This window comes from Henckelia pumila, chromosome 1 (assembly GCF_033568475.1).
Source record: "Henckelia pumila isolate YLH828 chromosome 1, ASM3356847v2, whole genome shotgun sequence".
Lineage (NCBI taxonomy): Eukaryota > Viridiplantae > Streptophyta > Magnoliopsida > Lamiales > Gesneriaceae > Henckelia > Henckelia pumila.
The window spans coordinates 104,112,977-104,134,615 of NC_133120.1; the positions used below are offsets into that span (position 1 = coordinate 104,112,977).

The 21,639-nt window shown below is 36.3% G+C and overlaps 5 protein-coding genes across 13 annotated transcripts; 3 read left to right on the plus strand and 2 right to left on the minus strand.

Annotated features, from left to right (window-relative positions):
- The first annotated feature begins 140 nt into the window (after positions 1 to 140).
- On the plus strand, positions 141 to 733 carry LOC140871251 (mavicyanin-like). Its single transcript, XM_073273676.1, has 2 exons — positions 141 to 300; positions 378 to 733. The coding sequence occupies exons 1-2, from the start codon at positions 141 to 143 to the stop codon at positions 731 to 733; spliced, it is 516 nt and encodes a 171-aa protein (XP_073129777.1).
- Positions 734 to 1,135: 402 nt separating this feature from the next.
- Positions 1,136 to 4,027, minus strand: LOC140879068 (probable sugar phosphate/phosphate translocator At1g12500). Of its 4 annotated transcripts, none has more exons than XM_073282727.1 (2): positions 2,683 to 4,027; positions 1,136 to 1,407 (listed from the first exon to the last, which is right to left on the minus strand). In XM_073282727.1, the coding sequence occupies exon 1, from the start codon at positions 3,760 to 3,762 to the stop codon at positions 2,707 to 2,709; it is 1,056 nt and encodes a 351-aa protein (XP_073138828.1). In that variant the 5' UTR covers positions 3,763 to 4,027; the 3' UTR covers positions 1,136 to 1,407; positions 2,683 to 2,706. The 4 variants fall into 4 exon arrangements, with proteins under 4 accessions (XP_073138828.1, XP_073138816.1, XP_073138813.1 ...); XM_073282715.1 differs by lacking the exon at positions 1,136 to 1,407 and adding an exon at positions 1,409 to 2,166; XM_073282712.1 differs by lacking the exon at positions 1,136 to 1,407 and adding an exon at positions 1,409 to 2,177.
- Positions 4,028 to 7,540: 3,513 nt separating this feature from the next.
- LOC140875506 (uncharacterized) lies at positions 7,541 to 13,002 on the plus strand. 5 transcript variants are annotated; one of them, XR_012148493.1, is made up of 8 exons: positions 7,541 to 7,670; positions 8,521 to 10,186; positions 10,288 to 10,438; positions 10,534 to 10,681; positions 10,783 to 11,028; positions 11,795 to 12,458; positions 12,568 to 12,664; positions 12,756 to 13,002. XR_012148493.1 is itself a non-coding variant. In XM_073279211.1 (6 exons), exons 2-6 carry the CDS (start codon positions 8,542 to 8,544, stop codon positions 12,017 to 12,019), a joined length of 2,415 nt encoding a protein of 804 aa, XP_073135312.1. In that variant the 5' UTR covers positions 7,541 to 7,670; positions 8,521 to 8,541; the 3' UTR covers positions 12,020 to 13,002. The 5 variants fall into 5 exon arrangements, 2 of the variants coding, with proteins under 2 accessions (XP_073135312.1, XP_073135319.1); XR_012148491.1 differs by having other exon boundaries at positions 11,795 to 12,664; XR_012148492.1 differs by having other exon boundaries at positions 12,568 to 13,002.
- A 998-nt stretch (positions 13,003 to 14,000) lies between these two features.
- LOC140874373 (nudix hydrolase 14, chloroplastic) lies at positions 14,001 to 18,231 on the plus strand. Its single transcript, XM_073277660.1, has 7 exons — positions 14,001 to 14,311; positions 15,573 to 15,678; positions 16,205 to 16,282; positions 16,454 to 16,546; positions 16,656 to 16,748; positions 17,226 to 17,324; positions 17,855 to 18,231. The coding sequence occupies exons 1-7, from the start codon at positions 14,070 to 14,072 to the stop codon at positions 18,089 to 18,091; spliced, it is 948 nt and encodes a 315-aa protein (XP_073133761.1). The 5' UTR covers positions 14,001 to 14,069; the 3' UTR covers positions 18,092 to 18,231.
- Positions 18,209 to 20,943, minus strand: LOC140874364 (copper chaperone for superoxide dismutase, chloroplastic). 2 transcript variants are annotated; one of them, XM_073277654.1, is made up of 6 exons: positions 20,615 to 20,943; positions 20,475 to 20,501; positions 19,666 to 19,738; positions 19,429 to 19,563; positions 19,033 to 19,250; positions 18,209 to 18,621 (listed from the first exon to the last, which is right to left on the minus strand). In XM_073277654.1, the coding sequence occupies exons 1-6, from the start codon at positions 20,876 to 20,878 to the stop codon at positions 18,358 to 18,360; spliced, it is 981 nt and encodes a 326-aa protein (XP_073133755.1). In that variant the 5' UTR covers positions 20,879 to 20,943; the 3' UTR covers positions 18,209 to 18,357. The 2 variants fall into 2 exon arrangements, with proteins under 2 accessions (XP_073133755.1, XP_073133753.1); XM_073277652.1 differs by having other exon boundaries at positions 20,612 to 20,943.
- Between the last annotated feature and the right edge of the window lie 696 nt (positions 20,944 to 21,639).

The window sequence follows — 21,639 nt, forward strand, 5'->3', positions numbered from 1 at the left end:
ACTGTCGCAATACCGTATCTAAATAAATACGTGAAGGCAGGGGAACCCCATAAATCATTCAGAAATCCGTGCAAGTTGTCAGCACATCCGATAAAGAAAAGCTCATTTCTTGCGCATTAATTACAAATTAAAGTTTCCGAATGGCCGCGAAAGCATTCTTGATAGCAATCTTCGTGGCATTCGTTGTTGCTTCGACTTCAGCTATTGATCATATGGTTGGAGGCGAGGATGGTTGGAAGCTGGGTGTTGATTACACTGCATGGGCTGAGGGGAAAGATTTTCGTGTCGGCGACACCCTCAGTATGTTTCATTGAATTCCTATATATAGATGTTTATATATTTCGATTAAAATGTTAACAAATTCTTTTTGGTTGCAGCATTCATGTACAAACAGGGATTTCACAATGTTTTGAAAGTGAATGGATCTGACTTCAAGCAATGTTTGTCGACAAACACATCTGTCAAGCCTCTGATCAGCGGAAACGATGTTGTTACCCTTGCCAACCCCGGGAAGAAATGGTACATTTGTGGAGTTGCTGGCCATTGCAGCAAAGGGATGCAGTTCTCCATCACCGTTTCTTTGGCTGAGGGGCCAGCTCCTGCCCCCACGCCCACACCGGGATCCACGACCCCGACGCCCGATGCTTCTGCTGCTGCCAATGAAATCTCACCGTTGAAATATAGCATGTGGATGCTTACAGTTATGGCTGCTTTGAAGCTGATCGTGGCCTGATTTAATTATGGAAAAATACATCTATATTTTCTTGTTTTGATTTCATTCATTTTGTTGTTAAATTTTTATGTTATTCTTCGTGTGCGCGTCTTTAGAGAAGAGAGATTGGAATTTGATTTGTATGTTGGAACAAGAAATTCATCTTATTGAAAAAATTAAACTTTATTTAGGATTGCACTAAATCAATTTGTTTCATTATACTCGTTCAATAAATCTTTGGAGCAGAAATGGTACAAAAGGGTTCGACTTGAATACCGACATCTATAAACATGCGACGATGAGCTCTCTTTTTTGTTTGACGAGATGTAAAGTATCGTAGAAGTTTGAGAAATTCTTCATCTAACAAACATTGCAAGAAGGTACAAAAAAGTGCTAACGATGGCATAAGTTGGGTAGAAAATTGTTATTTTCCCATGTCAACATTGTCCCACTGACAGGTGCCCGCAAAGGGAAACCATGGAAAAACGCCCAACTTTACTTAAATAATTGTGTAATTTTAGCATTGGACAGCTCTCTCGAATTGGAAATGAAACTGCCAATTTTAAAATCAAAGGCAGACCAACTAACTTTTGCAAAACTTTAATGCTCTTGCTAACCTTTCCAACTAGATTCAGCCCTTTTACAGTGAATGTTGATGGTTAACCAGGCGATGCAGCAATTCAAAACTCAAGACTCTGCAGAACGTTGAAAATTTCAGTCACGAGAATAGCGGGTTACAATGTTGATAATAGATTGACATAGCTCAAGTCTGTATTTTTTATTGGCCAAATGCGGTGTATGATCAGAGAGAAAAATATAAGCTTACTAGTTACTTCAATCAGCCAAGAAAGGGGATGTGGATAGATATGTCAGGTAGCTAAGATCTCTTATTATGCCTTAGCCACACATTTAGCATCAATAAATCGAAAAAACACATCTGTTCAACAACAATTTCAAGAAAGACTTTGAAACATGAACTCAATTGAACAAATTGAAGATAAACTTTGAAGCAACCTGCTCGTGGCTCTTTACTAAATTCTAAGAATTTCCCAAGACTTCATAACGAGAATCCAGAATGTTGCCGTCAACAAAAGGTCAAGATCTCAGAACGGTCAGCTTTCTGTTTCTGAGAGAAGAATGTTTGCAATGTTCTTCCGTTCACTCCTTTACTTTCACTATATACCGTTAATGTTGACAGCATGATATCAGGTCAGAAAACAAAACACTTGAATTCCTAACAATTGACACACATTCAAGGAAGTGTCATGAGATCGTCTGTGATCTTGTGCTAATATCTCAACTGTTTTGAGGCCACCTAGTTCCTGCACCGTTTCAACACCAGTTGTTCGAATTAATCCCTTCATTCCGGCACTAACCATGGTGGTTATTCACTTGAAACAAGTGAACAGTGATCCCTAATCTTTCATGATTTGATTCCCATTTTAATTCATAATCTTCATCAAACCTCAACAATCCAAAAGATCAGTAACAAGGGGAGAGTCAAATTTTAGCTACAATAAGATAATAGAAATGAAAATTCGCATCAACAAAGAAACCACATCTTAGTATAGAACAAACATGCTTGCAATGCAATAATGATGAATTGATTCACACCGGTATCCTCTAGGTAAAGAAAGATGTATCTCTGGCAAAACAATGCTTACAATTTTACTTGGGCAAGTTGAAATCAACAATATGAAAAGAATCTAGTCTTTATCCGTGTTCTAATATCGTTCAAAGAACGAATAGAATGACATAAAGGGAAAGAAAAAGAGAGAACTTTATCCTCTTAAACCAACCCATTTCAGAACAAATATGTAAAGAAAAGCAAAAGAGGTAGGAGCATTAACAGAGAACCCTTTTCCAAACACCAGCTTCCTGGACAACTATATTATCTTTACTTTTGTCTTGGAATCGAGCTTTAAATCAAAGGCAAAAAAGGGTCACATAGGTAAAACAAAGATTTCAACCTTATCGCTTCAGTTCAAATCCTATCAATGAGCCGTAGTTTTGGATCTCTTCTTGGCTTCACTGTAAAGAATCACTCCCATAACGGTAACTGCAAATCCAGTCATCCCCATCACCGTTACCGGATTCCTGAATATCAAGACCGATACAACAGCGGCCACCGCTGCCTTGGCGTTCCCCAACACTTGCAACGTCAATGCGCTTGTGTGTTTTGTGACCAAGAAATTGGTCAAGTTAACCAAATACGCAATTGTAGCATTGGCTACCAACAAAAACACCATATATCCATCTCCACTTGCCTTCTCCAGCGTTATTGCCATTACATTTCCTTCTATATACAAAGTAAATGGCAGCAAAATAAATGCTGCCATTGGAGCCATATACAGCAACAAATTCATAGAATGCAATTTTTCACCTTCAGAAGTCAATAATATCCCCTGAACAACAGACTTTAAAGCTCTGCCAGCGGTAGAACCAACGCACACCAAGAACCCAAAAAGATGAAACAAAGGCTCGCTGTTACTAGCCAAGACAATCCCCAAAACCACAGGGACAAGGGCAAAATACACCTCAGCTGATTCCTTCTTACAAGTGATCACAAAAGCAAATATAGCCGTAAAGAAAGGCGTGGTAGCCCCAATAGCCTGATTAAACGACACCGGAAGGTACCTCAAAGAAGTATTACCGCAAACAACAGAGAAACAGAATATGACACTCAAAGCAAAGATCTTGAAAAACTGTTTCCTGCTGTGTATTTGCTGGAACGGCACGATCTCCAGCCACTTAATTGCCAGCAAGCTATAAGTAGCACAAGACAACATGTGCAGCATGGTCAAGAAAATGGGGTACCTATACCCGTAGAAGCTGAGGAGGTACTTGTTGAGTAAGAGGACACCAATGTTGGATAAATACCAAGACGCAATAATGGCGGCCGTCGTGATATTTGGAGATATCAGAGACACATACTGCTGCTGACGGATTTCCGCAGTTGGGGTCACCGGAATATCCAAAATTTGATCGTTGTTGGGCTCCAGCCGCGGATTGCTGCCCCTTCTCGTCGTCCATGACTGTGCCTCCACCATTACAAAACCAAGATCACCTTCTTTCACCCTTTCCCAGCGCACACACACACACACACGGAAGTGTGCGCGTAGAATACAGTACGCGTTCTCACAACAATGGTGTGTCGATCGTGGGTAGTGTTAGATACAGTGTACGAGTATTCCTGAGCGGAGGAATCGTGTTCGGTGTGTGATTCTGATGCTGAGATCTGGGTGTGGGATAAGATTGGCTGATGATGACGAAGGGTGTTCGATCTGATTGGACGGTGTAGATTTAGATTTATGAACAGGAGGAATGAGGACGGTTGGATGAAGAGTGGAGGAATGAAAATGATTGGATTTTAGGGCGCGTGAGGGCCCCGCTCAGTGTCGGTATAATAAATGTAGTTGCATAATCAATCACACCTCTCAATCTAATCTAATCTAATCTAATCTTCCATTTAGTTAGGTTTATTATAGCATTTTCCTTACAGAATTTATTATTACCATTAGGAGTTCAAACAAATCGAATCTGTTTGTGAGATTTATGAGCCCGTTCGATAAATATTTGATTCGTATTCGAGCTTATCGAACTCGAGCCGAATTCGAACATGTTCGAACTTTTTTTTTCGAGCCGAGCTCGAACCTGTTTGTGAGATTTACGAGCCCGCTCGATAAATATTTGATTCGTATTCGAGCTTATCGAACTCGAGCCGAATTCGAATATGTTCGAACTTTTTTTCGAGCCGAGCTCGAGCCAAAATTACTCTGTTCGATAGTTCGCGATAAGTTCGCGAGCCTTAATATTTAGTTAATATAATATAATTATATAATAATATATATACATTTCGAGCTTTCGAACCATAATATCCGAATAGTTCACGAATAGGTTCGAATATTTCGAACCGAACTCGAACTCGAACTTCATTTCGAGCCGAACTCGAACCAAAATATTTGAAATTATCGAACTTCGAATCGAGCTCGAACTCGAATATACTCTTATCGAGCCGAATTCAAACCTTAAAATTTTACCATTATTCGGCTCGATTCGGTTCATTTGCACCCCTAATTACCACCAATGGTTTTCATTTTGCCATTTTGTTTTTTAAGAAAGATCATAAATAAAAAAAAAAAGAATGTTTGATTAATCTCACTTTTTAGTATATTTGTTCCTAGTTTTATATGAAAATTAAAATAAGGATAATGCTAAAGGTACAACAAATATCGTGTACAACGATATTTACAACAATTATATCGTGATATTTGTTATTTTATCGCGATATTTTGTATTCAATTGATCGTCAGATTTTGATATATTTAATTTTTGCAATGTGTTGTAAGATTTTTTTTACAAAATTGGTTGTACATGTAGCATTGTTCTTAAAATAATATGTATAAATTTTTATAAAGATAACGAATATGTAACATATTGTCTCTGGGTGTGAGGTACAATTTGACAACTTCAAAATGTTTATGACACGTTTATAAATCGAAGCTGCTTAATTCTTTGTTGTGTGTGTCTTTTTCTTTTCGGCAATGGAGTTTTTCATCAACTGCATTTAGTTACTAAATATTTTTTATAAAATTAAATTTCAAATTAGAATACGATATTATTAATATATTAGTTACTTACGCACGTGATAATTTGTGTACACGTATTTTTAACATATTAATAAATTGATAAGATTGTTAACAAATCATTTACTTGTTTTTAGAATTTACTAAAATAAATCCGGTTTTTTTTTTCAATTAGTAGTGTCTACTTGTGTTTTGTGCTTATGCAATTGAAAATTTTGTATAAATCAAATTAGTGATTTTTTCATATTTTTTTAGCACGACAAATTATTTTGAAATTCAGATAACTTTAATGTAATGATATTCAAAATTTATCTTCTATTTACACTAAATTTAAAGATACCAAAAATATGTCATACTCTTCAACTTTAGCTAAGGATGAAGAGAGTTGAGTTTATGCTAGCATAAAAACAGTACCTAAATGTTAAATCTAATGATCCAAAATTGATTTAAACGTGTGAGATCAATAAAATACATATATCTCACGTGTCAAATTAAAAATTTATTATAAAAATAATATAATTATGTTAACATCTCATCAATCAACCCGACGAAGAGAATCTGGAAGCCAAGCTGTGGAAGAATAGGGTCTTTGATTGAATTTAAATGGTTTGTGTGAAGGAATGGCGTAGGTCATGCTTTGGGACCAATTACAATATTAATTTGTCTTTGATGTACTCTTCGTTTGCTTTCGATGTTGCATCGCGAAACACACACACACGACATTGATTAAAAATATAATATTTATTTATAAAAAAGAATTTAAGATAACCTCATATCATGCCACATAATTACTTTTTTTAATTTTTTTTAAAAGGCCCGACATAGGCCCCGTTTGGTTTCAAAAGCCAGGTAAAAAAAGCACTTTTTTAAGTGCTTTTCATTTAATAAAGTGTTTGGTTGACCAGAAAAGTGCTTAAATAAGTACTTTTTTAAGTCAAAATTAGAGCTTTTTCAAAAGCCAAAAATTATAGCTTAAAAAAGTGTTTTTTTTAAAAAATGTCTATCAAATCCAAACGGGGCCATAGTCCAAAAAATGAATTGAATTGAGGAAGACGCAACTCGGTGGTCCATCCGAAAACACATGCAAGTAAAGTTTCTTGAAGATTGCTCGAGTTCTAACATTGAGGGATCATGTTCGTGTGTTACTTAATATGATTTTACACTATAAATATTAAATTTGTGATATATATATTTTTTGAATTTAAATTTAAATTATCTATTATTGTCTAAAATCATATCAAATGCTACATTTAGTGCAACATAGATTAAACCTGACCTTACAACAATTTATCAAATCATAAGACATGTTAATAGTTTTTTTATGTAACAATTACTTCAGATGTTATAATTCTGCCCACGATAACTTTGCTATGAAACTCGAGTTCTAACATTGAGTTATGTATGAAACTCATGTAGAATAACATCTATAAATCTTAAAAATCAATAAATTTTATCATAATTCATATATAGAAAAAATAACACTCAAAGCCATTAATCAAGAATCTCTCCGAATCATTAAATGATTATAACTATATATAGATACATGTGTTCCTCCTATGTGTACCAAAAGTCAGCGATCGAAATCATGAATTCACAATAAACTGTTGCAGGTATGTGTAAACTCAACAATTGGATTCAAGCATAATTGTGTACCCGTTATTTTCAACCACAAGAACGAATTCAATGAATTTTTAAAATTAATACAAAACAAAATGTATATAAAAAAATCCATATATTAATTAATATTTTTTTTAATGACGCCACTGTTCAAGCGCATTTCGATTCTAGTCAAAGAGAAGACATGTTTTATGGGGTGATTTTATGCTATATCGGGTGAGATATATTTTTTTCTGTTTCTTGTTAATATGTTCGCGCAAATTTCTTGCTTAAAAAAAATTATGTGGACCCCGCCTGTAATTTTTTTATCATATAGCGTGGTATTTTTTGTCATTTAGGGAGATGTTCGCGTGAATATCTCAAAAAAATTAGGTAGTGTTTCACCCGGTGTAGCATAGAATCACCCTGTTTTATGAAAGTAAATGGATATCTAAATTTAATTATGTTAGGTTGTGCACTGTTATTATTTTTTTATAATAATGAACAATTTTGACAAGATGTATTTATTTTTTCTTATAATAAAAACTAAAATTTATGCTTAACCCACAGACTTTATGATTAGCCGGGCCGGTTTTTTTATCAAACCGGGTTATCTAGGCTTGTCATATAAATTGGCAGTTATGCTTCGCGCGAGTCTTGCCTTGTAGTCTTTCTTCTCCCACAATTTCGTCCGTCGTAGCCCACCCAGTTGGCCAGTTGCTGCGGTGATTTCGCTCGTCTCCTCCAGAAACACCTGCCGGAGGTCGTGAATCAAGGCAAGTTCCTAAAGGGGATGAGTGTGTGATTGACTATTATACATGTACCGTCGACTGTTTGATAAAATGGCTGAACGAGGGATTATCACTCGGTTGTATGAAATTGGGTATTTAAATGCTTTCCACTCAAAACCCTCTTTGCTTTAACTGAATATAAATGTTCACTTCCTCTGCTTCGACTCTATATGCGCCAACCGATAATTTATTGGGCTCTCACTATTAAAACCGGTTTTGCTATATCCCGGAGTTTTGTTCCCGTCGAAACGTTTTTGAATTTTGTGTATATTGGTTTTTGACAACATTTTTACTCCTGAGGCGTTACAATATACAAATATTAGTTCTTCAAGTTTGTGAATTTCGAACGCTTAATGCTTGTGTGAATTTTTTTGGTTGCTACAACTGGAAAGCATGTGTTGGCGTTATCTGAACTTGGATTTGCTGAAATGTACTGCGAAATTTCCTCCAGTCTCGTGATATGATGAAAATTGTTGTGTGGACTGTGGCATGTACATATTATTCTTTATTCGATTTTGCTGATGCAAGGTTTGATCCTTCAAGTTTTTAATTTCTCGTGACTAACATATTTCATTGAGTTCTCAGTTTTACCCCCTTCCTCCTTTGAAAATAATGACAATTAATAACATCCCAGTTGATTCTATATGGCTATCATATGATTTCACAAAATAATGTTTTACAGTTCAAATTTCTGGTAATTGCTTGTGCTTCAATATTTACTCTTAGTTAGAAAACAAACAAATGACAATGAGAATAATGGACAGAACTCACTGGCAAAGACCTATATTCTAAGTTTATTTAATGAAAATTTTTAAATTCTTTTTGCGTGTTGTAGTTATTGTGGTTAGATCTTCAAATGGCGAAGCAGTTTCAATATTTTTTCCTTGAAGAATGGCTGCGGAGTACCATCATAACCGGTAACGGCAAGAGTGGTTTGGTACATTCCTCTTCTTCCTCCGCCCAGGCCATAATTCAAGCTTGGGCTGATCTCAGAGATTCACTTCAATGTCAATCCTTTCATGCTCATCACCTCCAAGCTTTAAAATCACTCGTCAGTTCTCAAGCTTCTCTTCACGTTGCAGATCCACAAGCAAAACTTCTCCTTTCTATTTTATCTTTGCAAAACCTTTCTTTTCCCCAAGAATCTTATCCCCTATTCTTTAGGCTCCTTTATATTTGGTTGAGGAAATCAAGACAATCTTCTCAGTTTGTTGAATCTGCTACTGACATTTTGTTGCACCTTTTATCTATTCAATCTCATCCCGACAGAAGCCCCCTTTTCTTATCTGAAGCGATTCTCCTCCTAGGTGCCATTTCTTTCCAAACTTCTTTAACTGATAAATCCAAAAGGGTCTGTTTGGAGTTTCTTTGCAAGTTACTGGAAGCAGAATGCAGAGATATATTATTGTCTGATGAGCTTGCCTCCAATGTTCTTGCGGGGATTGGTTATGCCCTCTCCTCTTCCATGAGCTTATATTTTGGAAGTATTTTAGATATTTTGTTTCGAATTTGGAGTCAAGAAGATGGCCCCTCTGGTACTATTTCTCAGGGCCTCATGCTACTACATTTGATTGAGTGGGTTGTTTCTAATTCCCTAAGGTCACAATCCTTGGATAAAATTGATCTTGTAAAAGGGGTTTTAGAAACTGTTAGTCCTACTCATTCTTCATTTGCTGCAGTCATGGTTTCCGCAGGAACATTGAGGGCTATCAATAGATCTGGTCGTAGTGGTTTTTTGCATCTTGCCAATACTGCTGAGGGACGAATTGAAATCATGGCTAGAGATTTGGTTTCTAGAATCGAATGTCTCGGCCATTCTGAAAACAATCCAGAGCTTAATCTTCTTTTACAGTGTATAGCACTTGCTTTGGCTCGAAGTGGTTCTGTCGCCTACCGGGATTCTCTGCTTGTGTCCCTTTCATTTGCACTGTTGATTGAAGTATTTCCTTTGCAACGATACTATGATAAAGTTCTCAAACACCCACTCCCCAAGGAAAATTGGAATTTGGTACTTGATGAGATCGGAGAGCATATTAGTAGTGCCATTTACAAGGAAGCAGGAGCAATAACTGGTGTTTTGTGCAACCAGTATGCCTCAGCCAATGAGGATAGGCGGAGTTTTGTAGAGAATCTCATTTGGGATTATTGTCAGAAAGTCTACTTGTGGCACAGACAAGCGACACTGGTACTTCTGGGCTGCCAGGATAAACTGATAAGTGAACTAGAGAAAATTGCCGAATCTACTTTCCTCATGGTAGTAGTTTTCGCCCTTGGTGTAACGAAATATAGGCTAGACTCAAGAGTAAACCAAGAAATTCGGTTACAGAGTTCAGTGAGAATATTGATTGCACTGTCTTGTATGGAGTATTTTCGCCGGATGCGTTTGCCAGAGTATATGGATACAATTAGAGCCGTGATTGTAAGTGTTCAGGAGAATGAATCTGCTTGTGTCTCGTTTGTGGAGTCTATTCCTTCATATGATGATTTGACACACAATCATGGTATTAACTTGATCTCTGCAAGTAACCTTAGTTTTACCCATATTCTTATCATCTGCTGTCAGCAGTCCTGTCACCTATATTTAATACTAGGTGCCTTGCAGATTCTTCAATAATGGCGAAGTTGCGGTCTGTATGGTCCAGAGATGAGGTTCAGACTGCTCGTATCGTATTTTATATGCGTGTTATTCCTACATGTATTGAACAATTACCAGCACCTGTATTCAGGAAAGTTGTAACTCCTACTATGTTCCTGTATCCTTTGTTGGACCTCTAGGTTTATAATTGTATGTAGACTTGTCAATATCTGATTTTATGGCCACCGGTTCCTTACATATTTTTATCATTAGCTTTTTGGGACATCCCAATGGAAAAGTTGCCAGATATGCTCATTCGATGTTCGTAGCTTTCATATCTTCAGGTAAAGATCACATTCAAAATGAAAGAGATTCACTGAAGGAGCAACTCGTTTATTATTACATGCAGAGATCTCTAGAGGTATTGAAACTCTTGTAATCCACGTGCTTGTTGAAATTGATTTTAATCATAATTAGAGGTTTCTATTTTTGGCCAATCAAAATATCAAATTGGCAATATAGGCATTTCCTGGAATCACACCATTTGAGGGAATGGCTTCTGGAGTTGTTGCTCTTGTCAGATATCTTCCTGCTGGTTGCCCATCTATATTTTACTGTATCCATGGTCTTATAGAAAAAGTTAATACCCTCTGCGATGCAGTCAATGGCGAAGACATTGATCTCTGGAAGAACTGGGAAGGAGAACTGGAACCTTCAAAAAAGGTGCTAGATCTGCTTTTAGGACTACTCTCCCTTGTTGATATACAGGTATAACTAAACTTTTATGTTAAGTTTTATTGGGTTGTGCCGGTGTTTTGTAAAATATTGTAAGTTCTATTCACACGCTCGGTTTCTCCCCTATTTTGCTTTGTGGATTTTTGGTTCTGGAGAAGGTGTAGTTAACATCCCATTTGGTTTCTAATTGAAAAGCAATTAAAATGTAAATCAGAATGAGAGCTACTTCTTGTAAAATCGAGTATTCAATTTCAAATCATCTCTGGTTCTGAAAAGTTATTTGAATTAGACAAATCATCCTTGGTTCAATATGCGTGGTCGACAACTGTAAATTTATAATTGACTAGAAATTAACATTTTCATCTCTTGATGCCACGCCTTGTAAATTTGGCTGATCAAGAGACAAATTATGAATTAATTCCACGCATCTTGAGTTAGTTTTTCTTCTTTTTTTTCCATGAAAAAATATTTATTTATTGATTGGAAATTGAATGGACGTGATTTAGGATTTGGAAGGACAGACTTTCAGTTTCACTTTTTTGATGCTGTGTAAGTTTGTAACTTAATAGTACACAATTGAATTTTCCTTGTTAGTTCTTAATTCATGATTTCAGTAGGATTTTTCCATCCAATCTTCAAAGACTGAAAAGCAAGTATACCTAGGATCTTGATCCTGGGAACCTTGACTTCAACCTTGAGCATGATTGGTTGTTCCCTTTGTTTTTCTGAAACCTTTACTACGCTAGCCTGTTTATTTTGACCTTCAAAGGTAGTAAAACCCAGAGATTGCTTATTTCAGGTTCTCCCTAGTTTAATGAAGTCGTTGGCCCAGCTGATTGTCCAGCTACCTGTGAATGGACAGAACATGCTCCTGAATCAGTTGTATCAACAAATTGCAGAATCTGATGATGTAATAAGGAAGCCAGCATTGATCTCGTGGCTGCAGTCTCTGTCTTACCTGTGTTCTCAAGGCCTTGGCAAAAAAGAACCTGGTTTGGTTGGAGATTCAATCTCGCGGCTCTAGGCATTGAGGTGCAATGTTCACGTCGCCGTAAATGACTTTAGATTGAGATGTAGGGAGACAAATCCATGGTGGATTATAATTGGCCCTTTTTCAAGATTACCTTTTTTATTCATTAGAAAAGCATATTTGTGCATATTTAAAAAAAAAGGAGAGAAAATCATGTTAGCGCTTTTCTTGATGAAGTGGATTAGTTACATGCGGCTAGATGCTTAAAAAATTGTAGGATTGGATGTAGCGGTTTGAAAATTCTTTAGGAATGAAAGAAGAGATGCACTGCGTGACGTGGAGCACAGATATTAAGGCTCGTTTTAAGAGCAATTGAAATCTTTCCTATTAACTTCATGAAGAACAGGAATTTCGCTGGAGCTTTCAGTTGTGGGAATATGCAGGGATGCCTTTCATCTGTTGGTCGTTTGGGATCACGCTAGGGAACTTTAAGGTTGAATTTGAATTCTGCACAGAAATTTCACAACCCAATACACTCCCAAAACGCTAGGTGTCTGTGTACCATCATGGGAGATGCTTACATTTCTGTTGGGATTATTCAGGATGGAAACACCCGTTCCAAGATATCCATCTGCATGAAGGTTCATGGTCATGGATGTGATAACATTTTTACCTTTTACAGGATTAGTTGAAAACGTGGTGGGGTTATGTTTCTTGCAGCTCGTGCGATTCACTTTGTAGTTGACAACTTGCCATCACTGAGCACATGATAATACCTCCATTTTTCCAGGACTAAAAAAGCATGGATTAATGGAGCTTGGTGATGGAAAAAAATGTGACTCAATTTTGCATGTGGGACCTACTGAAAGACAACCCGGGCGAGTCCATCCTTTACTTATTTCTCGATCTTTGAGCATACACCTTCACAAATGGCAGATTGATTTGGAGCTTGATACAAATACAGTAGAAAATAGACATCATGGTAGACATTCTTGGAAATTACAGGTATGATCAACTTAGCACGGACCGGAATGTAACCGTCTTTTTTGTGATAAAATAGAACACTTTTATGAGGATTAGCCATTCTACCGATCGTTCCAGTGGTCCTCGTATGCCATATTCAAGTTGTCATCCTCAAGATTCCAGTCGAGGGAAGTAAATTATGATTGCTCTTCGATTGATCTCAAATTGGTCAAATATTTATATGCCGTGGACTCTTAGATTTTATAGAGAAATTTTATTTTACATACAGTTTTGAATTCTAAAGTATTAATTTATGAATTCATTTTGATTTTGTTTGGGATACATTTTTTATTTTTCTATTTCTATTATTAATGAGTATAATCACTGTAATACAGCTTTTCAACTTTACCATTTCTGATATCTTATATTTTGCTCCATGTTATGGTTGGTGGGGGATTATATCAACTCTTTTTTTTTTTTTTTTTTAAGTACAAATTACATCGAATTTCGAAATTACATTGTATTATCATACTAAAGAGTGAAATTTGCCCGCACAATTGACGGAACTTGAGCATGGACTCGAAACATGCTTGTCCCGAGCAAAGAAAGTACATAAATCTACCTAAATAAATTAAAAAATCTACCCGCAGTCAGCGAGAATCGAATAATTTTTTTGTCTCGAGTGAGATAAAATAATGCTTTTGTATAATTTTTAGAATATCTAAAACATCCTTCTTTCTTGGTTTCTTCTCCCTCGTATACATATTTTTGCATTAAAACAAATTAATGTAAAAAGAATCTGAAAAGGAAATTTTAAAATTGTCATTTTTAATTATTATTATTTTTTTACCCAAGTACTTGTAAAAGAGTTCGATTGAATGAGATTGAACGAGCATGCAACATAGATGAGTATGGAGAACTTAGAGCATGTTGTCTAAAAAATTACATCGACTGGAATATACATGTAAGTGTGCACAAATGAACATGCAATTTTACTAAAAAAAGGAAAATAGAACATGTAATCAAAATAGATTATTTAGTTAAGTGGAGTGGACATACAAATATTTATTGAAACGATGATAATTGTGAAAGATGGTTTGGTTGGCCTAAAGTAAACCCTTCAAAAGCTTTTGATACTAAAATGTTTCTTCTTCCCACAAAGCCTTTTCACGTTTCCAGGAGCATCAAATTCCTCAATTCCATCGCGGATTTCCCCACTTCCTCCTCCTTTGGCACTCGCCATCTCCACAGAACTAGACCTTTCTGTGCAAAAATGGCGGAGACGGAGTCGCCTTCATCCCATCTGACCATCAACCTCCCGACCCAGCTCGACCAACCCGTTACCGTCGAGGCGGCAGCCGGCGTCTGTGACTCTGATTTCAGGTGCACTAATTTTAGTGTTTTTGTTACTAAGCTAGTGAATGTTGGCGCTGTTGATTTCCAGCTCGTGTTGAATGTCTACTTCAAACTCGAATGATTAACTTTAGAATTCGGTTACTCGCAACCGACACTTGAAATATGCAGGGTAGAAGAGAACCTTTGGTTTTTGGGTTTGAGCTGAAATTATAGAATTGGGCACAACGATGGGTTTTTATTTTTCAAGAGTTTTTCAAAACTAAATCTGTGGAGCATAAACTCAGATATAAACGACAATTCACTCACATATAATACTTGTAACGTAATGTGCTCGAATAAAGGATAATAAAATCTAACTAATCAATTAAATTTTACTAGTCTTGTTGTTTTCACATGTTATGGATGGAAAAAAGTTCAATAAAAAGAAATTTACTGTCTTTGTGAGTTTAAGTGGTAATTTGCAAGTCTAATCGATTCATTGCTAAAACATAAATTATTTTTTGGCCCCTACCAAAATTGGCTCAGTCGCCTTTTCAGCCTTCCCTGAGGTCCAATTATGAAAATATGAAAGGTGTCAGAATAAAAATTAAGTAAATCTTGGATGAGGATTAAAAGAGGTACTTGTTTGTGCTAGAGCATCTAGTTTAAGTTGGGGTTGTAAAATTAGAGTCTTTTCGGTTTCTGAGTTGCGTAACTTGCTAATCATTCAAAGTTTACTCCGGTTCAACTTTATTAAGATTTTGTGGTTGATTTTGAAGATAGAAGTTTTTCCCATTTTACTTGCATCGTGAAGATCAATTTGGCTACTCATTCCTCTTTTAAAATAAGAGGTAACTCATAACTTCACTTTAAACATAACAGAATGCTAATATTACATGGACCTATATTATACCAGAAAATTTCCACATTTATGGAGTGGATGTGTGAAATTATTTTTCTCACTGATGGATGGATAGAACATACAATGGTGTACACAAAAGTGCAGTTCTGCGGTTCCTCACAACCTGTTGCAGCTGCATTCCGTTATTCAGTTGGTTTAATGCAATCAAAGTGTCAATCATATTATCTCATAATTTAATATTTCACCAAACACAGAATTGAATGAAATTCTATTATCATGCCATTATTATTTATGTGTTATGATTGGGTGGACTCTTTCGTGATGCTTGTTTAGAAGAGATAGTCCGCTCTGGTTTATTGATCACTTTATACAATTATAACTTGCTTTTCCTGAATAGATGAGATAATGATTTTTCGCCTGGTTTGATCAAGTCATCCACTGTTGCAGGAATGCTATTGAATCCTCTTTATTTAAACAATGGCTGAAAAACATACAAATGGAAACAGGACTTTTGGCTAATGGAGCCATGTCATTAAAGAAAGTGCTCATTCAAGTTAGTTGCCCGCATAGACTTCTCTAGATAGCAGAGCCAAGGAATATTTTCATTCATACATATTGGGCAATATTACTTCACCTACTCCTTTTTTATCGAATGTGGTTTAAAGAGTTGACAGATTGGTTTAACTATATTACTCTGTACTACACATGTAAGGATATAAATGTTAATGGTCCATCCAAAACTGATTTTAGATTAATTCCTTGTGTGTAATGAATGCAGAATGCTATATAGACAAGGTAGGTATTGATATGTGTGCCTTCTACTCTTTGAAAGGCTACTCCAAGTTTGGTTTAATTATAGTACACTGTGGGGTGGAAGTGATAATCTCTGTTGGTGGTGGTCCCAAGTTGTGATTGCAATCTTGGTGACGAGCACTTCTATATTCTTAGTGACTTAGTGTACCAGAAGTTCATATTAAATGCTGAGAAAAGTTGTAGGTGTTACACACCTTTGCAGCTCATTCTAAAACATTTATTTTTATTGTCAAGTTGTCTCACTTCTTTTTATGTTGCTGGAACAGAGTGTAGATATGTTTGGCAGTCGTTTGGGTTTTTTGAAGTTCAAAGCTGATGTAATTGATAAGGAAACAGGCAAAAAGGTATTATGGGTATTAGGTTTCAAAGAAATTATACATCCCTGTTCTAACTGACATATGAAGCTGCACAGATAGATTTTCTGTGTATGGTTCTTTTCTTATTATTCAGGTGTGCTTCTCTATTTATTTGCCACTTAGAACCCTGCAGAGTCATTCATCCACAAATTTGTACAGGTTCCTGGAATTGTTTTTGCTCGAGGACCTGCTGTGGCAGTGCTAATCCTTTTGGACTCGGACGAAGAGACCTACGCTGTGCTAACAGAACAGGTAGTTTAACCTTATTTTAGTTGGTGTTAAGTTGGAACGGGTAATGAAACCCTATTTTTTTTAGAAAAGAGTGTAAATTCCGGTTCACTGGCATATATATATATGGAAGGTTAGAGTCCCTGTTGGGAGGCTTATTTTAGAATTACCTGCTGGAATGTTGGATGATGACAAGGGTGATATAGCTGGAACAGCCATTCGCGAGGTCTCTCTCTCTCTCTTTCTCACACACACACACACACTTATAAGTTTGTCTGGGATTGATGTGACTGTAAGATGTTTGAATTTCCATAAAATTATGAGGCTACATTTCATCTCTTCATTGTTTTGTATAAAATGAACTATGCTTTAAATAGTTTATTTCATCAAACACTCTTATGTGGTCAATTATTATGATTCTTATGTGGTTCTACTAGATAAAGGTGCTGGGATGAAATATCGTTGACAGTTGAGAAAATTTAAATTGCTTGCAATGTTACAATTATGAATTTCTTGATGAATTCCAATTTGATGGACCTCAAATCATTGTATTTCACTCATCTCAGTCAATGATCAACAACATCGAGTGTTCATTTTTCCTCGTGGTTCATTGAAAACCATGACGGCTTATGTGAAAAAACTCGTTTATACTGTAGGATAACGTGGCTTCAAATTTCAAATCTTTGTTCAGATGTTTTAACAGGTTGAGGAGGAGACCGGGTTACACTTGAATCTACATGATGTCATTGATCTCACAGCTTTCCTGGATCCATCCACTGGATGCCGAGTTTTTCCTTCTCCGGTATTGCTCTTACTATACGGTTTATATTTTTCCAACGGAGTGAAATTCATCGTAGTATTTGAGTTATTGATTGTTAACATATTGTAAGCTAGCTTTTGAAATTGGTTCACTAGGTATAAATTATATGCAAATCATCTTCTTCAAAAAAATACGAGTGTCCTAGAAAGATTTCTCAGTAGAATCTGTCTCGAAACTACTGCTTGATTTCATGGCTGCTAGGGTCATTGTTATATGAGTTTTCTAGATGTTCGAAAGAGCAAGAAAACAAAGAATTGTGCCTAGTCGAATTTCTTGATAGGTTTAACAGAGTTTCGAGCCTAATTACTTTTTTTATGGATAATTTTGCAATTGATGCGAGGAGCATTATGTCCTCGTTGCAGAAAATGTACTCCGGCCAAAATTTAAATTCCAGATTAATTTACAAGTTTTCTAAGTTGTGAAATTTGAGCTAGCTATGTATCACATTTGATTCAAGATATTATTTCTTGTTTCTCTCTGTATGGCTGCTAAACCGACTCTTTTTTTACTAGGGTGGGTGTGATGAGGATCTTGGTCTATTTCTGTATAGAGGAAGAGTCGATAAAGACGTAATTAAACAGCTGCAAGGGAAGCAAACGGGTCTTAGAGAACACGGCGAACTGATAAAGGTTCATGTAGTTCCCTACAAAACCCTATGGCGGATGACATCCGATGCCAAAGTACTTATGGCGATCGCTCTGTATGAAATGGCCAAAAGGGATGGGTTCTTGCCCCCTCTCAGAAACTGAACTTCTGTCTAAACTGAACTTGTTACATTTCTTTTTCATTGTTTCTTTGCCACACCTGGTTTCTGAAGAGAGCCCCTTTTGTGTATCTTTATTTTCTTAACATTAAAGATTCTCAAATTAAGTACAGCCAAACTTTTTTCTTTATGTATGTATACAGATGTACACAGATGATTTTGAAATAAAAGTCACATACACGGTGGAAAGCGTCCATTATGGAACTCTAAAAGCACAAAATGCAGCAAAAATGAAGTGGCTAGATCAAAAGATTAGACCTTGCTTGGTACAAAATCAGCATTAGTGGCTTCCCAAATAGTTGTACCATCACAAGTGCACAACTTTTTGTAGTTCTCACCGACCCCAGCACTTCGAGCCACCACAGCGGCTGCTAGACCATCATCCGACCTGTCTTCAGATTCATACACCGCTATGGAACGTCCAATAAGATCAACTACTCTCAGCTTTTCTTTCACACCCGAAAAGAATGCCTCGCCTTTATCATCAACATCTAGTGTTCCCAGGTCACCAAGTGGCTGAAAAAACAAGAAAACAGATAAGAATGATATGAAGTAAAAAGAGCCTAAACAAGCAATAACATGCATGATACACCATCAATGGAGAACCACGCTATATTCATTATATACCTAACAAATACGCAAAGACAATTTATTTCTCAGGTGATCTTACTGATCCTAAGAAATATTTATTCAATCGAAGAGCTATCACAGCCTAGAAACTAGAAAGCACCCCTTAGCTTACTTTGAAACGGTGAACAAGACAATTCCAAAAAAAGGAACAAAATAAAAATAAAAATAAAACGTTTAACAAGAATGCAGGGCATATTTGGGAAGAATTTAAAATGCAAAATTGCAAAAAATAAAGAAAACTCAGGCCTCGTGCATTTATCAAGTAATATCTCGGTGGTATGAAACAAAATTACAAACCTCTTTATCACAGTTTGTCGGATTGAACACTTTTCCGGTGCTTGCTGCTCCCATTGTCAAATCACCAAATTGATTAATAGACCAACCATGTTTTCCCCGTGCCAAACCGCTGAAGGTAGCTTCAATTTTAGCCAATTCCATACTCACCTGAGCTAAACGAACTACTCCAAAAATAACTGGACCTTTGAACTCAGCAACAGCAGCTGAGACAAGAAAATCTTCACCAGAAAAAAAAATATAGAAAAAAAAGTCAACTCTTTGTACAATAAGTTTTCAATGCTGCATACTTATAAGAATCACGAAGACAAAAAACTCCCGAGACACAATTATTCATCAGCAGTAATTCCAAAACCAATGGAAGAGATTCAAATTTGAAAGAAATGGGTTCACAGTTACCATCAGGAGTTCCTTGTCCAATTAATCGAGCTTTCCGCCCAGTCTGCTCCAATGCTTCAGTCAAGATCTTCACAGGCGAAGTTGCAAGAACACGCACAACTTGATTAGTCAAGTCCACATCAATATTTTTAACACCTACAAGGTTAGGAATGAGCACCGGCTATTGTTTAATCGCCCTCAGCAATGGAAGAAGATACACAGGTTAAACTATTAACATAAAAGTTAGTTTTTCCTTACCATCAACAGCCTGAAGTTTAGCCTTGACTGATTTAACACATCCCTCACATGACATATCCACCATAAATTCAGTCTGTGCAGACATGGCAATAAAACAGTTACACATCTGTAGCAAACACTTATATTACCTCCAACAGGCACAGTTAAATTATTTGCAGAAATATTTAATTGTCAACGTTAACAATAAATACAAACAATACCCAATCTTTTTTCCCCAATTCCAATACATACACAGACATAAAGGGGAGAGATGAGAGTTTCAAATCCAAATCCAAAGCCAAACCCACACCCACACCCATACCCTCCAGAGGACTTCTCGTTCGTATAACAGAATTAATTACACTTGGATAACTAACTTCAATCCCGGAGCAATTTACTTCCAGATTGGAAATCCATAGGCTTGAACAACTACATATTACTACTCCTCTAATAAATATGTCTACTCGAAGATATGGATAGGATCTCAAACTGATACATTTACACTGTCGTTGATACAGTGGAATGAAAAAAACTTTAAACTTTATTTGCAATGGAGAAGAGACGAAAATTTTGAAGTTCAGAAAAATCACAATCCAGGTCCCCTGTATCAAATCATCCATATTCTTTTCAATAGGATAACTGTCAGAAATATAGTCTACCTTCAAAAGATATCTAAGACGATATAAAAAGAGGGCTATTTTCACCTCAAAATCTTATCTGTAACACGAGGTCTGTTATTGTAGTGAAAAGAACAATCATTAACGATTTATCAAACACAAAGCTGGGAGCAACAATTTAATCAGAATTAAAATCAAAGGATTATAACTCACCATCAGCTCCGGCATTGCAGCACCATTCTGCAGGCAAAATCAAGAAAACACCCAACATAAAGCTTGGAACTTTATCCTAAAAAGTGCGCATACAAAACCAAATCCAACAACTTAACCACCTAAATCAAAGATATCACTACCTCGGAGCGTGGGTTCTGATCCATTTCAACAGCAGAGAAAGGCGGATTCCCAAAACTCTTCACAGGACACGATTCTTCGAGCCTGTAATTCGGACTTAAAGAAAAACTAAGGGATCCAAAAGATAAGGTTTTGGACACCCTTCTGGGAGAAGAAGAGCTTGAAAATGAAGAAGAGAAGGAATAGACTGCGGTGGCTGCTGGGATTGCAGCGGTGGCTGCTATGGCTGTTGTTTTTGCTGTCAAAATTGACCGCAAAAATGCCATTTTCCGGCCCTTTTATGTGCTGCGAGCCTTATGTAAAATTTCACCCTGACGGGTATGAATATGCATGTTAATGGTCTCGACTAGAATTTAATTCAACAATAAGAAATTTATGCCCTATTAAATTGTTTTCTTTTTTTGAAGAAATATTAAATTGTTATATATATATATATTTTAAAACTATTAATTATGAATTCTATAATAATTTTATGATAGAATAAATATCCATTCAATGTTTCACATTTACACACACACAAAAAAAAAAAAAAAAACCAACCAAAAAAATTAAACTAAACCGTCGATTCCATAGTATAAAACACCAACTACATCAAGTTTTACAATTGCTTTTAAATAAAGAACAAAAATTTATGCACCAAAGATATAATCTTGTCATTCTCCGCAAGCAGAAGTGGATGAGATATATATCTGACAAGTTCTAAATGAATCGAACTGTTCGCGAGTTATTCGGAGTTCGGTTCGGTAAAAAGCTCGTTCGAGCTTGTTTGTTAAGCCTATCGAGCTAAGCTCGACAATTTGCATGAGCCGAGTTTGAGCTTAAGGATGTTCGGCTCGTGAGCTCGCGAACATGTTCGTTAATAGACTTAAGAACACGAGCTCGGGCATGGCTCGTTTAGGAGGTTTGCCAGCTCGCTCGTTTTGGTGGCTCACGAATATGTTCATTTAATTTATATCACTTGCAATCCCGAATTTGGTTCGTGAATTAAGATAAGCAATGTTGACTTTCTTAAGGGTAAGTGCTTGAA

What these genes read in the sequence shown, in the direction of transcription:
- LOC140874364 (XM_073277652.1), bottom strand. Translation starts at nt 20,878, where the DNA reads ATGGCATTTTTGCGGTCAATTTTGACAGCAAAAACAACAGCCATAGCA. An exon ending in AGAACCCACGCTCCGAGGTA is followed by an intron (nt 20,502 to 20,611) that starts GTGATATCTTTG and finishes TTTTGCCTGCAG; the next exon opens with AATGGTGCTGCAATGCCGGA. An exon ending in TGGACAAGGAACTCCTGATG is followed by an intron (nt 19,251 to 19,428) that starts GTAACTGTGAAC and finishes TTTCTGGTGAAG; the next exon opens with ATTTTCTTGTCTCAGCTGCT.
- LOC140879068 (XM_073282727.1), bottom strand. Translation starts at nt 3,762, where the DNA reads ATGGTGGAGGCACAGTCATGGACGACGAGAAGGGGCAGCAATCCGCGG.
- LOC140875506 (XM_073279211.1), top strand. Translation starts at nt 8,542, where the DNA reads ATGGCGAAGCAGTTTCAATATTTTTTCCTTGAAGAATGGCTGCGGAGT. An exon ending in GTAACTCCTACTATGTTCCT is followed by an intron (nt 10,439 to 10,533) that starts GTATCCTTTGTT and finishes TTTTATCATTAG; the next exon opens with CTTTTTGGGACATCCCAATG. An exon ending in ACATGCAGAGATCTCTAGAG is followed by an intron (nt 10,682 to 10,782) that starts GTATTGAAACTC and finishes TTGGCAATATAG; the next exon opens with GCATTTCCTGGAATCACACC.
- LOC140874373 (XM_073277660.1), top strand. Translation starts at nt 14,070, where the DNA reads ATGTTTCTTCTTCCCACAAAGCCTTTTCACGTTTCCAGGAGCATCAAA. An exon ending in ATAAGGAAACAGGCAAAAAG is followed by an intron (nt 16,283 to 16,453) that starts GTATTATGGGTA and finishes AAATTTGTACAG; the next exon opens with GTTCCTGGAATTGTTTTTGC. An exon ending in ACGCTGTGCTAACAGAACAG is followed by an intron (nt 16,547 to 16,655) that starts GTAGTTTAACCT and finishes TATATATGGAAG; the next exon opens with GTTAGAGTCCCTGTTGGGAG.
- LOC140871251 (XM_073273676.1), top strand. Translation starts at nt 141, where the DNA reads ATGGCCGCGAAAGCATTCTTGATAGCAATCTTCGTGGCATTCGTTGTT. An exon ending in TCGTGTCGGCGACACCCTCA is followed by an intron (nt 301 to 377) that starts GTATGTTTCATT and finishes TTTTGGTTGCAG; the next exon opens with CATTCATGTACAAACAGGGA.